This window comes from Anarrhichthys ocellatus, unplaced genomic scaffold (assembly GCF_004355925.1).
Source record: "Anarrhichthys ocellatus isolate YVR2014 unplaced genomic scaffold, GSC_Weel_1.0 scaffold143, whole genome shotgun sequence".
Taxonomy (NCBI): domain Eukaryota; kingdom Metazoa; phylum Chordata; class Actinopteri; order Perciformes; family Anarhichadidae; genus Anarrhichthys; species Anarrhichthys ocellatus.
In genome coordinates, this window is record NW_022280173.1 from 225,254 (window position 1) to 244,461 (window position 19,208).

The 19,208-nt window shown below is 40.6% G+C and overlaps 1 protein-coding gene across 2 annotated transcripts in view; it reads left to right on the top strand.

Annotated features, from left to right (window-relative positions):
* The window catches only part of LOC116400043 (dapper homolog 3-like), a 28,681-nt gene extending 17,146 nt beyond the window's left edge, over positions 1-11,535 (top strand). The window contains exons 2-3 of one of the 2 annotated variants that reach the window (XM_031877660.1): positions 7,380-7,509; positions 8,874-11,535. In XM_031877660.1, the coding sequence (XP_031733520.1) occupies positions 7,380-7,509; positions 8,874-10,477 (1,734 nt within the window). In that variant the 3' untranslated portion in view covers positions 10,478-11,535. The remainder of the gene's footprint in view (positions 1-7,379; positions 7,510-8,873) is intronic. The other variant, XM_031877661.1, reaches the window with a different exon arrangement.
* The last annotated feature ends 7,673 nt before the right edge of the window (positions 11,536-19,208 follow it).

Here is a 19,208-nt window from a genome sequence, read left to right on the forward strand (position 1 = left end):
TAATTAATCATGAATTAACCATGAATTGCAGTATTAATACGCATTTATAAAGCATATATTAACATAGTCCCTAACCATTAGTGCATATCTAAATCATTATATATATATAAATGGATGAATAATGTACATCTAAATACATTCTTAATCATTTACTTACACTTCATAAATTATCTTATTAATCATCCACAACTCCTTAATAATTGGTTTGTAATGAATATAATACTTAATTGACAAATGGGGAATCCATAATTTATAAAGTATGGAAACACAATCATGAAACACATAATAGACGAGCTTATTAATCAAAAATAAAACATTTATAACTGTTATGAATTGTTCCTACATGAGTGTTAATGTCGGAACAATGCTTTATAAAGGATGAATTAAGTGTTTACTCATACTTAACTAATGCTTCATGTAACTAAATGTGTAACTACATTTGCAAGTGTTTAGTGTCTCTGACAATAAACACTCTGGGTAACACTTTTTAATAGTTATTATAAAGTGTTACCCAGAGTGTTTATTGTCAGAGACACAGTTGTACCAATGCTTTAGAGTTTTACACCTGTAAAACCACTGAAAGTGCGTTTGTCAGCATTACGGCTCAAGTTGCCAATGGTACTGAAGATGTGTGCAAGCATGCATGTCTGCATTTATTCATGACTAGACATGACATGAGCATGTGTGCGTAAGCATGCACTCGCATGAGAACAAGCAACCATTGAGCCAGCATGGTCTCACATAAATAGCTGCTTAAAACCACACACAACCCCTTTTATGCAGTGCATGCCCGACATAAACCCAGCTTAATATAGCATGCACAGGCATACACAAACACACACACAGACACACACTGAATCTTAAGCCTGCATGTGTTGGAGAGTCTTGTGATGCACAGACTAAGTTAATAAATGATTTGAATCTTCAAGAAGAGAAGGTGGCATGTTGTGGAAATTCTTCTGTTTATACTTTGCAGTGACAATTCTTATAGTGGAATCTGCAAAAAACGACAACTTGATTAGATTTGTGAGACTCTCATAACTTAAAGCTGCTTATGATGAGAAGTGGATGAAATGATTCTGATGCAGGAGATTTTGGTGATATCATGAGCATGGATTTGTTCCAAAATTAGCATGCACCCCTGGTTTCCTAGTTACTATGCTCTCTATGTATACCAATCATCAATTTGTAGCTCTGATGTCAGCTAAGCTGTCATATATTGTTGAAAATGATGAGTGTATATGAAGACAAAGAGTACTGCGTGATTCTACATTGTCATTACAGGTCATGTAACAGGAAACTAAATTAACAGCACCCTCACAGGTTAAGCCCTGTATCGTTTTAATTGGCTTATTATCTATTTAACATAAACAATTAAGCAATGTTAATTTCAACTCGCTACAAACATGAAGTCAGTATGCTACCTGTAATGTAACAATATTAATTCATCTATACATATCTCCACCTTCTGTAATTTACAGTGAATAGTGTTTTGGAGGTTTGATCATTGTCTATCAAAACCTGATGTTGGGTGCTGGCACCAACAGAGTTGTGTCTACTGGTTCACTTGTAGATGCAGAGAAGTTTTCCTGATTGGCACTGTTCGCTTCTGGAAAACTGTCCTCTGCTATTTAGCAGCTAAATAGCAGGTATCACCTTTTTCTCTAAAATAAACGGTTTTCAGGTGTTTGGATCACAAAAGACCATGGCTGAATATGGTAATGTTTCACAACACCTTGCTGCAATGTAATGTCAACTACGACAATGTAATGTCAACAGTCGCTCTCTCCTGAAGTTTAGGCAAGTTTCTAAAATATTTTTAGTTTCAACTGTGTAAGTGACCCAATTTGTGTTTGGCAATCAATTTGTTGCCTTTGTTACATGTTTTTGCCTGTTTCCTAAATTTGTCATGTTTTTACTGTTTTAAGAAGAAATGCTTTTACTGTGAAGGCGGCTTTCCTAAAAAGGAAGTTGAACTGTGCGCACAGGCAGAGAGAAAAAAGTACGAACAAGATTGCGGTTTTGAATGTAAATGGTTAACGTATTAGTCTCCTCATCTCCCTTGTGCCTTTCTTGAGAAGTTCCTTTATAGTCTGGATTGCTCGTTTGCTTTGATCATTGGAATCCTGGGCTTGATGTTGTGTGCTCCCACTCCTCTGCAAATTGTCTGAACTTACTCACCTGGGGCAATTTGGCAGTATCAGGATACTTTGAGATTCTAACTTTGATCAAAATGGAAAAAGAATCCACACCCGTATTAGCCCTGAAAGTGTTACAGATGGCACACTTCAACACACTGTCCTCAATTTATTTGGAAAATGCTTGCTCCCACTTTTGCATTTCACGATTCCCAAGATGGGCTCATGGATTTTCTGTAGCATTTCTGCTCTGTCTTTGAGGATCAACAACTCTGGAGTTCTTCAAAAACAATTCCTTCTGAGCAACAGAGTTCCTCTCTGAGCTTCCAGTACGATTTTAATTCAGTTGAAACTTAATCTATCTCCATGGCCCAGCAGACGAAACTGACTCAGTTTTTCCTCTGAGATTGGAAGGTGTGCTGATAGAAAATGTACTTGTAATGCCTCCTCTAGTAGTCGTTCTGTCTGTTCTTGCAGATAAGCTGTGCTGAGTGTGTGCAAGTCTTTTCCTGGTTTGTAGGCTACACGCAAGTCAAAAGGCTGCAATTTCATCAGCATCTTCTATGGTCTGAGAGGAGCTTTGTGTAATCTTTTCGCGACATCAATAGCAACCCATTCTTTCTCTATCTGTGGATGTCTTTTCTGTGTGTCACTAAGAAACCTTGAGCAATATGCCACAGGTTGTCCATCCTGCCTTATTACAACTCCCATTCCTTCAGAGCGTGCATCCACTCACAATGTGACTTCCTTGTTTACATAATAGAACTTGACCACTGCGGCATTGCTTACCAGTTTCTTCAGAAACTCCAAAAGCTTTCTGAGTGATGGACTCACATCAGACAGGTTCGGATTGACTTTTGAGAGGTACTGCACCATGCCTTAGAACTTCATCAGTACAGATCTGCCATGTGGTTTTGGCATGTTCATTATTGCTCTGATCTTTATCTGGCTTCAGGCCTTCTGCACTCAGATAGTTCAATATATTGTATGTCTGTCATTCCAATCTTACACTTGTCTTCATTAAACTTGAGATGTATGCTTCTTTTATTGTCAAGAAGCTGTCTCAGCTTGACAGCTTCTTGGAAAGCTGATTACACACCAAACGGAAGTCGTTTAAATCGGTGCAACAGATCATAAAACTCATGGATCAGATCATGGATCGGATCAGCACAAAAGATAAAAGTGAGCCAATATTACTTTTAGAGATCCCTGACCACATTTTTTTTCCGCCGATACTAATTCATGATCCATATTGGCGGATACAGAACCCTTTGTTGTTTGACTATAGCAGCTGGTCTACAAGGCTCCATACTATTTTTTTTTTGCCACTGTCCCAAAATTCATTTCAACCACTCTGAAGTCTGTCAACCATCAACAATTCTAAATGTTATCCCTTTACTTTGTTATAGTTATCTATATTGCTTTTTTTTCTTCATAAATACACAATTCAAATTATAAAGAAAAAAAGATTGTATTTTGTATAAAATCTTGTCAGTAGTTTTAATGATGCATTTGCTGCCTTGAGGTATTGTAAACAGGTCGTAATTCCCTCTCTAATATCTATTTATGTTTTTGTGAAAAAATCTCCTTCAAACAACTATTTATTCAAGTTTCTCACAAAAACTACATTTTATGAGATTACAAGTGAACATATCACGATAACGTTATAATTTACATTTGCCTAATACTCATTTTCACTGAACAGATTCTGAATGCATCAGAATCAAAAAACACAGGACATGATGTTTGTCTTGTCCTTTGTGCCAAGGTGGTGAGCACTTCCAGGAAATTAACCTTGTTTTGAGTGGTTGACGATCGACAACTGGGGGTTTTCCAGCTTGTGTTGGGTGTATCTTGGTTTGGTTTAGGTTGTAGAATTTTGGGACAGTTGGGCCCAGAACACATCATCAGTAATGTTCCCTTGTGTCATTGAGTGTTTCAGCCGTTCAACACTATACACCCTCCCCAAGGGTGGCCAGCTGCAGGATGTTCAGCCCTCAGCTTGTGTGCCATGCCCAACTGTCTCGAAATTGACAACATTGAGAATGGTAGACGCTTGAATGGTTAACAGGTGGGGATTCTCAAGTGGGTTATGCTGACATATTTGGAGCCCAGCATGGGTCATTCCGCTTGATAATGTAACTGAACTGAACCTTCGTTCATAGGCCATTAGCGGTGCTGCCATCGTTACTAGCTCATCTCCTGTCAATGTAAACACATATTGGTTGTTTATAATGCAACACTGTCAGAGATTCGCGACTAGAAAAGCATAAATGCAGATGTCCTGATTGCATATTTTACTGAATATTGGCGCATAACGATTATCACTAAAACTTTATTTCACACTTTGATGGTTAAAGTAAAACTGTGGAATTAATCTGAGGTTCACATGCGTGCCGAACCGCAAGGATAACGGAACACGTATCGATCCGTTACACCACGGTACACAATTTGGGACTGTCCTCATCTAGTTGTATTTGCCAGAGTCCATGGTTTGCTTCCAATACCAACAAAAACTCATGTTTGTATCCATATTCACTGAATTCACTTTTATCAAACACTGCTATTCTTGGGCTTTTTTGTTAGCTTCATTTTACTTAGCCTGTTCACCACTCCATCATTTTGTTCATGTAATGCTTTCGGGTGGCTTTGTGTGGCTTAGTTAGCTCTGCTGATATCAATAGCTTTAGGCCCAAATCACACTGAGAGAAATGCATCGCCCGTTTTCTTATGGTACGGCCTGGTGTGCACGTCACATTTTTCTAGGATTTTTTAGAAATGTTTATAATGATTACATTTCCATAATTAATAAAAATGACGACATGATTGCTTTAATTGTGTATGTAACAGTTATTTACCTATTTATTTTAAGCAATTTGATTTCTCTATAGACTTGACTTGGCTAATATTATCGAAAATATCTTACCACTGCTACAAGTCCTGTGCCGAAGTGTCCCTGAGCAATACACTGAACCCCTAACTGCTCCAGGCGCTTCTCAGCAGCCCACTGCTCCCAATAAGCTAGGGATGGGTTAAATGCAGAAGTTAGATTTCATGTATGTGTATATGACGACTCTCTAATAAAATGTCGTTGCGGGGGCAGGAGATTTAGGAGGGTATTCCAGACATCCCATCCCCAGCAATATTTTCCCACTCTTCCAGGGGAAAAGCTGAGGCGTTCCCAGACCAGACGAGATATATGGTCTCTCCAACGAGTTCTGGGTCTACCCCGGGATCTCTTACGAGTTGGAAATGCCCGGAAAACCTATAAAGACAGGCGTTCAGGAGGCATCCTGATCAGATACCTAAACCACCTCAGCTGGTCCCTTTCGACACGAAGGACCAGCGTCTCTACTCCCTAGCTCCCTCCGGATGTGTGAGCTCCTCACCCAATATTGAAGGCTGAGCTTCTCACCCTATCCCGAAGGCTAAGCTCAGCCACCCTACGAAGGAAGTTTATTTCTGCCGCTTTTATCCGCAATTCGGTCACTATACCCAAAGCTCATGACCATAGGTGAGAGAATCCGCATTGCTCCTCCTGGATCTAAGGTTCAACAAGCCTCCTTTCCAGCACTCCCGGCGAGGCTGAGCAGTATGATACCCTCATAATTGGAGCACATTCTCTGGTCTCCCCATTTTTAAATGGGAACCACCACCCCGGCATGCGACTCCACAAGCATTGTCCCCTACCTCCTCGGACACTGAAGATAGACAGCAAAACAAAGTCCAAAAGATGTCCAAAGTTTTCAGCATCTCAGGGCGAATCTCATCCGCCCATGGCATCTTGCCACTGAGGAGCTTTTTAACTACCGCAACAACCTCTGCCAGGCGAATGGATGGGTCTTCCCCCGAGTCTCTCTCTGCCTCCTCCACAGAGGATGTGTTGGTTGGGTACAGAATCAACAAAATCACTTGTTCATTAAAATGGATAATGCCAGAAAAAGTCCATAGGACATCAACCAAAATATTTATGGAAAATTACCTTAAAAATAGTAATAGTAGTTGATTTTGCACATGAGAAAATAGGGATACATATTTTAATATATTGGTTTTGCAAATATATTGAATCTAAGTTTTGTCTAATGCAACTGTTATTCAAAAATGTGATTTGCCAATCTCCCTCCGCTCCCTCAGTAAATTATTTAGAACACACCCAACCGCAACCAACGAGCAGTTCAGAAGACATGGATTTTGTGGCACATGCTGTTTGGAATACTTTTATGCAAACGCAATATACCAGTCACCTTAAAGATAAGACGGCTGCAGGAACAGACTGCTTTAGCTCAGATTCTGTCTTTTGACAAAAATGTATGTGAAGAGATGATGAAAAATGACATCTGACATTGGATTGATGACCTCTGATTTACATTCCAGAGTTTTATAGATGGCCTCTACATGGCAAAAATAAGTACTACAAGCGTTTCCTCACTGACTATACAACTTTTAGTTTTTGATCTTTTTATCTCCTGTACTACAGGGATTCCTGAGGTGTATAATTTTGACAGAATCATTTTGTGCAGAATTATTTGACTGTTTTTAGCATTTAAAACAGTCGGAATACACAGACTGTATTGATCCAGATGGCGGCATTTGCTGCAGTAAGCAGAATTTGGAATTTTTAAAAGTATCTCAAATTTGAAACATGGATTTGGTTGAACATGTGAGGGCATCTATGGAAATCAGCAGACCAACTGCTGTGTCTGAGGAGTTATCTGATGTTGTTTGTGTCATTGTTGACACAAGTTGTTTTTATTTAATGGATGGTCAACTTTTATTTTATTTATGCAGTGAAACGTTTCATGAATGGGAGTGTTTTAGAACCAATATTTATCTTTAGTGATGTTGATCTCTCTGCACTGTTTTTTGATAATATGTGGTTGTGGCCATAGCTGTCTGTGAATGTGAAGGTTCATTTTCTAACAAAGTTACTGTATAGTGTCACCGGGGTGAGTTTGGTGTTTGGGTTGAGTTAAAATAATGCACAGATCTTTGGAAAACATCCTGCTTCCAGTTGAATTGTTGCTCTTCATACTTTAACAGTAATAAGACTGAACACAGTATGTGGTAAAGTGTTCAAGCATGGAGCACTGGAATGAATTAGGGGTCAGAACATAAACGTCAGAACATAAACGTGTTTCTCTTTTGTGTGCATGTTCCGTAGAGTGTTTTGATTGTGCTTTTGAGAGTATTATTATTAGGTACAATTTTGTGACTGACTATGTCTCACTGTGTGCATTTCAGAGCAGTCCCAAGTGTATGCCCTGTGCTATGAAGGCGTCTTTGGAACAGCAAGTGGCAGAGCTAAAGGTGAACACTGAGGTCCAATCAACAGATTCCCCAACTGATCTAGAGGACTGCAAAATAATTTCAGGTAAAATAATCTTCCTCCCAAATACAAAATTCCACTGCAAAACACATGCAAATGGACATGGTGGACATGGTGGACCCAATGTGTAGATTTTAGGTTTTAGTACTTTTAAAATATGTAAATATATCTATATTTTTTTCGGAATACAAATACTGAACAAATCATCTCCAGCGACTTAATAGATTAATCACTGATTATAATATTTTATAATACTGACTTAATTTAAAAGTCTTGCTGAGGTTCATGATGCATGAAAGGATAATTAGCTATTCTGTGCTTTAGTTGCTTCAAAACATCCACCATGTGACACACAATCATTATTAATAGCAATGGATTCTTTCTCTCTTCTCTAAGGTGTAGGGTCTGGAAAACAAACAGACAAACATCAAGCAGACAAATCTATTACACATCCTCAGTGGCTAAGCATCCTTCATATTTGAAGTATCAACACATCTAAGCCCATACTTCATGTTTATAAAGCAGAGTAGGCACAAATGTGTGCATACTGGGATTTAAAAATTACAAACAGTCCTGTATGTTGCACCACAGAGGCAGTCATTTCATGGTGCTGATTATGTATTATGTTACATTATACTATATTATATTTTACATTATTACTGTAAGAGTACTACAAGTAATGAATGCACTTCCATCAATGTCTTCCAAAAGGTGTGTTGGTCTTTTAGCTATATAATGTCCAGTGCAATGAGAAGTGTCCAGTGTTTCTCACAGAATTCTACCTCTGCTCTTCATGAGTGGAGCGCAGCAGCACGTCAGGCCATCGCATGTCCAGCCTGGACAGCTCAGTCAGAGAGATCCGAGGCTGAGCTGTCAGAGATCTCCCTCGGCCACAAGTTATCTCTGGAACAGATAAAAAAAATAAAATAAAAAATGCAAAAATGGCTCGCCAAATATGCTTTTGCGGCCATTAATATACCAGGGCGGCTTGCCAAAGTAAAGGCTATGTGTGGAAAACTGTGGTGTCATTACATTACAGTCATTTAGCAGACAATTTTATCCAAATCGACTTACAATTCAGATTCTATCACAATTCTACACCGTAGGCACAGCTACGGGAGCAATTTTGGGGTTAAGTGTCTTGCTCAAGGACACATCAACATGCGGCTAGTGGAGCCTGAGCCGGGGATCGAACCGCCGATCCTCTGATTGAAGGACAGCCCTGCTAGCCACTTCGCCACAGTCATCAGTGTCACATTAATGCAGTCTTTTTCTTTTCTTTGAAAATGGTCAAGATTTGTAGACTCAGAATGTGTTTTGTACATCTGTGGAAAGTGGAATAATTGTACTGAAGTAGTAACAGCAAGAATGATTCTGATCACTTTCCTTGTCTTAACTGTATTTGTCAGGAGAGGTCCTTGCAGCCAAAAATGGATCTCCTGAGTCAAATTACCAACCTTTGGTCCATTCTTCTCTCTCAGCATCTGATGGGACGGGAGAGACAAAGACAGGAGAAACAGACCTACCAAGAGGGGCCACGGTTACTGGTGCTTTGGCGGAGATGGAGGATGTTGTCCCCAGTCAGGAAGATTCTCAACAAACCCACAAAGTTAAGACTTATATATTTCGATTGATCCAACGCCAAGCTCTACCCACACACTCCTCAAAGCTCCGTACCAGCCTGGCACATGATGCCAGAGCTGTCAATGTGGTGAGGCAGAGTAGTATATGCCGCATGGTGAAGCAACATTCACCGAAGCAGGTGTCTGTTCAGGAGATCTCTACTCCATCCCAGGGTTCACAAGGAACTGCTCCACAGGCTTGCCATAAACTTGATCAGGACCCTTACATGGGGACAGGGTTTACCGAAGATGTCCCACCCCTGTACCACCAGAATCTCCAGCAAAGTATCCAACATCAACCAGGGCTTTATCACAGGCCCAGGCAGGCTTCCATGATTAACACCTCCCGGTCAACATTGCTGGACTATCCATCTTGCAGAGGGCTGCAAGCCCACCCAGACTCATGTAATGGCGAGCTTGATTCACCTCAACATTTCCACAACTACCCTTCCTCTCCAGGTCTGTCAAAGCCTCACCAACCACTTTCACCTGAAGAGCAGCTGTTTAAAGCAGAGTATATTCCAGCCCATCCTTGCCGAGCCTTGACCAGAGTTTATGCCCATCACCACTCCAACCCCTACAAGGGGCCTGGGGTGCCCAACCGAACCACATATTCTCCAGAAAGAAACCATCACCAACAAGAGCAGCAGTCCACAGCATCTCAGATCCAATCTTCCAGATCCCGAGGGGGGCCAAAGAAGTGTCACTCGAATGAAGACAGAAATGGGTTCAGCAGGAAGCCGGGAAAGAAGGCATGTAGGTCTCAGTCAGAGAATAGCCTGCAAAGGGTTCCAGATCGCAAGTACAATACAGTAGAGAGGGATGGTGGAGGAAGTGGAAGCGGAAGCCGTAGTAGTCAATACAAGAGCAAGAAACAACAGCATGGTAGCTGTCGACGCTGGCAGTCCACCCTGGAGCTCAGCCAAGATGAGACTGACCAGCCGCCCGTGCAGACACACGTGCGAGGCTCTGCAGCTTCAAACCAAAGGGACCATTGTACAACTCGCACATGCAAATCTCGCCCTACACATGTATCGCATGCCGACCCACACCATAACCACTCCCACCATCATCAGCACTTTGAGTACCAGTTAAAGAGGGAACAAGTGCCACTGTGTCAGCCTAGTGAGGAATACCCCAAACTACGTCAGGGTGAGTCTGAGTCAAGCATGAGCGAAGCAGACTCTCTAGAGTCCAGCTCTTTGTCCAGTGATTCAGATGAGAGTGGTGGTCTCGTTTGGCCCCCTCAACTATCCCTCCCTTCACCATCTGCCCCACCTGGGCCACCTCTGCAGCCCAAAGCTTTTGTCAAGATTAAGGCTTCACATGCTCTTAAGAAGAAGATCCTGCGCTTCCGCACTGGTTCACTTAAAGTAATGACCACTGTATGAAGTGGAATACTGGCCAAACTAAAATGGAGAGCAGATCTTTGGACAACATAGAACTATAGACCACAAACTACAGTGAATATAAAAAACAATGTGTATATGAAAGTTATATGTTCTAGGTTAAAATAATTGACTGGATGGCTTTAGAAGCATTGGCGGAAATGGGCATCACCATATCAGCCATTTCAAAAATGGGATGTAAAATTGTATATGAAGTGTTACATTTGACTAAATATCTGAAATGGATGACTCATGTTTCATCAAAGGATACCATAATTGGCCACATTTGGCCCCTAAATATCCCTACCCTCAACATGCACACAGCCAGCAATAGCTGGTTGGCATTGTCTTTAAGGTCACACAGAACCGACTCCAATACACCCTATGCAAGAACATTTCCGTACTCTTATCCTAAACTTTCATATGAGTGTCAGATTCATCAAACTGTCTTAACCGCACAAATTATTTTGTTTCAACCTGACTAATGCCACTGGTTAATGGGTAGCTGTGCATTTGTGAATTTTATTATTATCATAACCAACACTTTGCTATATACAGATTATTTAAAAAGTACGTTTTGATTGCTAGGTTGACTGTCACCATTTAATAGGACATGTCTCCAAGTTTAACATTCTGGTTTCTATCTTGTTCTTGCTAATTCTACAAAGATACAAATGTGTATGTATGAAATGTATTGTTGGAAATATAGCAGCCTACAATGCTAACACAGACTACAGTTTCGGTCTTATATTTGGATTGTTTTGTTGCTAAAGTGATGCGTACCTGTTATTTCAATTTTTAAGTCATACTTTATTTAAACAGGATGATAACTCAAGGCAACATCCATAAGTTAGTACGTTTCTGCATAAACATACAGCTATTAAATATATTGTTGGAAATAAATGTAGGACTTGGGAAAATGTGGCCGTATATAAATTCATGTGAAGGAGTAGATTGTTAGTACAGTTCGTATTGCCAGCTATTTTGTCTGGAATTTGTGGATGAGATAGTATTATTGGTGAAAGAATTGACTTTTAACCAGCTTCTAGCAGCAGACACAAACCAGCAGAATACCGCAGAATCAAGATTTACATTTAATCATCTTTTTTAAGTTTTGGAGAGATCAAATGTCTCACTCACAAAGTTAAGTATTCTTAAAATACTTGAATGTTAATAGTTTGATGACAAAATATATGATGTGAAATAAAAGTGTTCGTTTTAGAAAATACCAAAACGATCGTGCGTGTTTTTCTTTATTGCATCATGCTTGGTGTTACACTGCACACCCAGGAGCGATTTAATCCTTTCATTGGCCCCTAGGTTTGGCTAAGCCCATTAGCCCTTTTGCTGCCCGAAACCACATATCCACTACCATAACGAACCGATTTACCTCTGCACATAGTGATACTGCTAAGCCAAGCCTCTCCACAACAAAGATACTTTACATGATTTCATTTAATTTAAATATCTTTCAAATACTACAAACATCTCTCCAACAGTATGACATGTCACACTTTGCAATTTCAGTTCACCTGGGGAAATTATCAATATTTCTACAACACTGCAAACAATACCATCAATACCACAGACCACACCAGATGAATTGCAAGGAGCATAAACATTCTTGCATATTAATGCCATAGTAACATTAGCATTGATATTCCAGACTATACTTACCCTTAGAAGTGTCTACGACTGGTTTCCTTGAAGCAACATTCTTGATTAACTCCTTAAAGTCTCTCCTTAAAGTTTCTTTACAATGTCACTCTTCTTCAAAACTGGCATTTTGCAATAGGTAGATCTGCATGTTGACTTCTTGGCTAACGCCACTGTCTTGAGACACCATGCTAACATCAGCGCTAGCCACCGCATAGTTGTTGAATAGCTGAGTTGTAGGACACAACTGCCACTACATTGCTTTCAGCCTTTATTTTCTCCCAACATTTCACTTTCGAGCACCGCTGTAGTGTCTCCAAAATTCCACCATGGCTGGGTATTTTTTCAATTGAGAGGCTCATAATGCCCAGGCTTATATAACGCCAAACTGACCAAACAGTGTCAACAAATACCCCCCTTGGCAACAAACTGGCTAATAAGATTAAATGAGGTGAGAAAACACATATATGCTCTCATACTCACGCAACAGTCGGCAGCCCTAGTGTTGGTGATGGAAGTGTTGAGTGATTGAAAAGAATCAGAGAGAGGGAGTGGGGGAGATGACAGACAGTGTGTTGTTGCTTTAGACTAATAATGCCAATATTCCTCTGTCACCAACAGAACAGAAGGAGAAGATTTGATTGAACTGTAGTGAAACTGTGCTTCCTGGTCCTTTGGATTCATGATCCATGAGACTAAGGCTGTTAAGAATGTGTTTACGGATACATAAGTGCTACCTTTATTGTTACTTCTACTGATAAAACCAAAATTATTACAACTACTATTTCTATACATTTGGTAATGGCACTATTGCTTCTACTACTACTACTTCTTCTACAGCAACTGAAACTACGATTGGATTAGGGTTTTGCTATTACTACCCCAACTACTATTTTAACGCGATTACTACTATATCACAACTATTAAAATTGATAATAATACCACTGACATTACTTACTGCTACTATAACTATTGGCACTACTACTACTACTACTACAACTACTACTGCTTCTAAACATCGAACAAAAAGTTCGGAAATTAGTGTTTGGTAGATTATTTCTCTGTTGTAACAATGCTTCTTGGCAATACATTTTATACTGTTGGAAAGCCTGTTTATTTCCCTTTTAAACGGTGCCCCATTTGTAAGGAACATGCATTTCTGGGATGAGCAGCACAGCTGAGTATGTGGGTTGCGTCCATGAAAAATTTGACAAATCTTCTCTGCCAATGCCAAACAGCTTATTCTGCTGTTGCTATTGACCGTCAGGCCCGTTTGCGCTGGTGTCAGCAACACCTGCACTGGAACCTGAACATGTGGAGGAACGTTATGTTTAGCGATGAGTCCAGATTCTGCCTAGGGAAGTTGGATCGTAGGGTCAAAGTGTGGAGAAGACGGGGAGAACGCTATGCTGATTGCTGCACCGATAGAGTAACACCTTTTGGTGGAGGCAGTGTGATGGTGTGGGGCGGCATCTCCCTCACTGGAAAAATGAGGCTTGTCTTCATTGGAGGCAATCTCAATGCAGAGAGATATCGAGATGAGATTCTGCAACCAGTGGAAATCCCATTTCTCCACAGTCTGGGACGGAACTCCATCCTCCAAGATGACAACGCTCGCCCCCACAAAGCGGGGTTTATCAGAGACTACCTCCACAATTTGGGAGTAGAGAGAATGGAATGGCCTGCCAACAGTCCTGACCTCAACCCAATTGAACACTTGTGGGATCAGCTGTTCGTGCCAGAGTGACCAACACAACCACGTTGGCTGACTTGCGACAAATCCTGCTTGAGGAGTGGAATGCCATCCCACAGCAGTGTGTGACCAGCATGAGGAGGAGGTGCCAGGCTGTTGTGGCTGTGTATGGTTCTTCCACATGCTACTGAGGCTCCTGACTGTTTGTTAAATGAATAAATTGTAAAATTGCCAATATGTCTTGTTCCTTCCTTGTTACTGATAGACTTCAATCATCCAATCCACCAAACAAGAGTCAATAGCAACAGCAGAATAAGCTGTTTGGCATTGGCAGAGAAGATTTGGCAAATTTTTCATGGACGCAACCCACATACTCGGCTCTGCTGCTCATCCCACAAATGCATGTTCCTTACAAATGGGGCACCGTTTGAAAGGTAAATAGACAGGCTTTCCAACGGTATAAGATTTATTGCCAAGAAGCATTGTTACAATAGAGAAATAATCTACCAAACACTAATTTCCGAACTTTTTGTTCGATGTTTATTACTACACTATTACTATTAGCGCAATTAGTAGTAGCAATCCCACTACTATTACCAATGTACAACTTTTACTAGTATGATGCATGATTACTTCTCGTAGTGCTACTGTTGATAACAAAAATGTCACTATAACTACAGTATACTACATGTACCAATAGGGTATATACACATAATAAACCATTTTCTCTCCGGGAAAGTAATTGAGATCCTACAGTGTTTGAGTGTGTGCGTGTGCACCAGAGAGATTAATTGCAAGGGGATTTTAATGAGCTTGGCTGTTTTATGACATTAGGATTCAGTTCCAGCTGCCTATGTACATTCATTCCAGTTGTAGAGAGAAAGCAGAGAAAAAGAGGACAGGAAAGAAGAGGAGGAACGGCTCATATAAGCTCTGCTCCAATTGCAAATAACAAAACCTCTCACAAATGAAACATTTGAAACTTTTTTTTATCTTGCAACCAATCTAGTATCAACAACATTTTCCCAGCCACCATCCTCTCACTCATATTCACCCCTTCCCTCTTCGTCCCTCCATCTGTTTGTGGTTAAAAGAAACATGCTCCCTTCAGGGCCAGAAACCTGTAGTATTTCCTGCCTTGCCAGAGAGCAAGGGGGAGAGAGGCAAGAGTGGAGGAGGAGACAAAGGGGAGAACAGAGAGGCACCGAGCATGAGGAGGAAACCTACATAGAGAAAAAGAAACAGAGAAGTTGATAGAGGGAGGGAAGGGGAAAGAAGGAGGTTGAATGGAAGCCTCGTGCTCATACATCTGGTTTTGATTAGCCAGACAGAGAGGGTGATGGTAAGAGAGAGGAGAAAGAGGGGCTTTTATTTTTTACACTTTTGGGGATGACCTATTTTTTCTCCTCTATCGTTTTTGTTCTTTTTTTTACTCCTACACAGTTCATCCACATTTCAAATCCCTGGATTCAACTTTCTTTAGTCTCCGGTCTCCGTAAACAAAGAAGCACAAAGGCAATTCAAGATTTATTTTCTTTTTCCCCTGCTCCACCTGCTTAACTTTACTTAACATGCCATGTCTTTACTCAGGATTGAAATTGAAGGAGCCAGCCAGAACCAGCCACAAATCCGTACTTCATCATTAACCATGTCTCGCTTATTTTTAGCTACTTTACAATCTCTGAGGATAGGAGTTTATTTAAAATACAGTATGAAAATATTTTTTTTAGAGCCCGAGCACTGACAATGTCAAAGCGGAGGACCTATTGTTCTTCAAATGTTTATTAGGGCCCGAGCACCGACAACGTCGGGCCGCGAGGTCCCTATTGAAACTGTAGGAATTATTATTTATTATTAGGGCCCGAGCACCGACAACGTCAGGCCGCGAGGTCCCTATTGAAACTATAGTGATTATTATTATTCTGCAAGTGAATCGCCTTTTGGGGGCCTTTATCATGTCCGAAAACTCACCAAAGTCGGCATGAATATCAGGACTGGTGAAAAATTTGATATTTTATGGGTCCCACTCTCGAATATGAAAAAATTGCTTGCTGGCGACCCCTAGAATTTAGCCCTCTCATCCCGTATGTCCAATTAACTTGAAATTTTACACAGGCAAATGAGGTCTACAAAAAAGCCTCTTGGACCCCTAAGCTCCGCCTACCAAAAGTTTCCGCCATTTAGAATTTTTTGAAAAACACATTTTAGCAAACTCCTCCTACACGCTGAGTCCGATTGCTACTAAATTTGCTGTGGATCATTATTTGATCTATATAATACAATTTTATGTATTTCGTTTAGAAGATATGGACCTATGAACTTCATAGGGCGTGGCTTTGTTTTTCAATACTCATAACTTCAAAACCTATAATCGCAAAATTTGTCTCATATGTGCACATCGCATATTGTCAGGTACCCTACAATTCTCATTCCATTCTACCACTAGGGAGTGATACAGTAGTTAAGCCATTTTTGGCTGTTTTGTCAATTTTCATCGTTTTCAGGCGTTGTACTTCAATGAACTCCTCCCACAAAATTCATGCGATCAACTTCAAATTTGGTTTGGATGATCTTAAGATATTAATGATGAAAAGTTACTAAAATGGTCTACTGACATTCAACGACCTTCATTTTATGTGGCCCCCATTGCTGTGGCAACTCGTCATTCGCCATGAAAAAGGAAGCTTATTTTTCTGCAGCTTAGGATGCTTAACAAGCCTTGGATCTTTGCACAGGTGTCATAGGTGATGGACATAAATGTTTCATATGGGTTTTTGGCTTGACCGTTAAAGATTGCCTCGATAGCGCCCCCTACAAATATTCAAAAATGCAGCCCCAGCGCTACGTTTGATCTACGTGTATGAAATTTGGTAGGTACATGTATCACATAAAGACTTACAAAAAGTGTCTTGGGACAATGCTCAAAAAGTATCAGGAAGTCTGCCATTTTCATTTTTGTGTTAATTTTCCCTTGTTTTCTAGCGCTATACGTTAACGAACTCCTTGGCATTTTGTCAGATCCACTTCAAATTTAGTCTGTACAATATAAAGACCTTCGCAATTAAACATTCCTCAAAGCTTTACGTTTGATGGAATGGTGTAGCCGTGGCGTTGCGGCCATTTTACGTGATTCGCCATTGAACAACAAGCTGATGTAACTCCACTGGACTTGCTCAAATCTGTCCCAAACTTGCCATACTTGATAACAGTCATGGCCTGAGGATATCTGCAAGCCAATTTTCACTCAAAGTAATAGTGCCACCTACTGGCAACAGGAAGACAGCGTTATGTGACAAACAGAATCCGATTTACATGATGTGGTCTATACTTGATATAGAGCAACATAATGCATGTTTGCGAGTGTTCTCTATCAACACATAGTGGATACAAGAACTGGTAGAATATTTGCATTACATAATTTCCAGCATCACAGTCCACGCATTAATAATACGTCTTACTTGTGGGAATGCTGTCTGATGGTCACAGATATTTATGGCCACGTCTTCGGGCATACCGCCAGTACCCCCGATACACAGGAAGGTGCGAGGGCCCTATTGAAATCCAATGAATTATTAGGGCCCGAGCACTGACATAGTCGGAGCGGAGGACCTATTGTTATTCTAATATTTATTAGGGCCCGAGCACCGACATAGTCGGAAAGGAGGACCTATTGTTATTCTAATGTTTATTATCATTATCGTACCAGTTTCATCAAAAAAAGGAGGTGATACTGGAAAACTTTAGAAATTTGGCACGCAAGCCAGAATTTGCGAAAATTGCAGTCTGATTGGGGTGTCCAGCTGCGGTATGAAATATTGGCTCGATAGAGCCCCCTATTGAGTAGCCCCAACATTGGGTTTCAGCTAGCTGTATGAAATTTGGTAGGTAAAATCCTCTTGAAATTTTTCACTAAACCAAACAGGAAGTCGGCCATTTTGAATTTTATGACGTTTTTGGACCGTTTCAAGGCATCATACTTTAATGAACTCCTCCTAGAGATTTAACCCGATTGACTTCAGATTTGGTCAGTATGCTCTTGAGACCTTGGCAGTGAAAAGTTCCCTCTAAAGTTTTGTCAGAAAAGCCTTAAGACCTTGATAATGCTTCATTGTGAAGATTGTAAGAAGTTGTTGAAGGGCGGGCGACGTGGCGGCTCGGCAAATTTCAATCCTTCGCCATGAACAAATAAACTGATGTAACTCAACTCCACATCATCAGATCTTTACCAGATTTCACATGTTTGATTAGACTCCAGTCTTGAAGACATCTGCAGGCCAATTTTGAATCATAGTCATAGTGCCACCTACTGGTCACAGGAAGTTAAAGTCTTTATACTTTGGCTTGTTTCTCTTAGTAAGTAAATCAGATCAACATCAAGTTAGTTCCACACAAATGTAAGAAGTTCCTAATGCCAGTTCATGAAGCTTTTGCCATGGCAACGCAGTCTTCGCCGTGAAAAACGAAGGTGCCTTTGAGAGGATAAAAATGCTCGAAACATAAGCAAACTTGACTTCTCTGATCTAAATATGTGCAAACTAAGATGCTTGGAGAGCAAACGTTAGATAACAGTGGATTTTCAAACCATGTCAGTGGGCATCAGTATAAATGATCTGTCCAGAGCTTCTTCATGACAATCAGGTTAAACGTTACAATGAATGCTTCACACTACAATCTAAAGTTACAGAAGAACTTAAAATGAAAACAGTGTTAAATTAAAGTGTTCAAGTAACAGCAAATGGCACTACTGTTTTGTTAACTTTCATGTAAGTCCAAATACAATCAGCAGGACACTGCAGGGAGTTGAACCCCATCCCAGTAAACTGACAGTCTGTTATGTTACAAACACTGAAGCACATTCATTTTCTTAATGATCTTTAAAGGCTTACATTTATGATTGTATCGGAGGTACACTCAAAACATTTGAGGCTTAAGACCTGGCAACATGATCTTGCTACGCTGCTGGTCTACGCAGGAAATATCTCACTTGTGCACGCAGAGTGTGATGGTAACAGAAATTCATGGCCGCGTCACCCAGAGTCCTGCCAGTACCGGGAAATACCGTTTAACTCGTGCACGCAGTGTATGACGGTCACAGAAATGCATGGCCAGAGTCCTGCTAGTACCCTCGACGTGCGTGAAGTTGCGAGGGCCCGTATGACTATGATTCAAAATTGGCCTGCAGATGTCTTCAGGCCTGGAGTCTAATCAAACATGTGAAATCTGGTAAAGATCTGATGATGTGGAGTCGAGTTACATCAGTTTATTCGTTCATGGCAAAGGATCGAAATTCGCCGAGCCGCCACGTCGCCGCCCTTCGACAACTTCTTACAATCTTCACAATGAAGCATTATCAAGGTCTTAAGGCTTTTCCGACAACATTTGAGA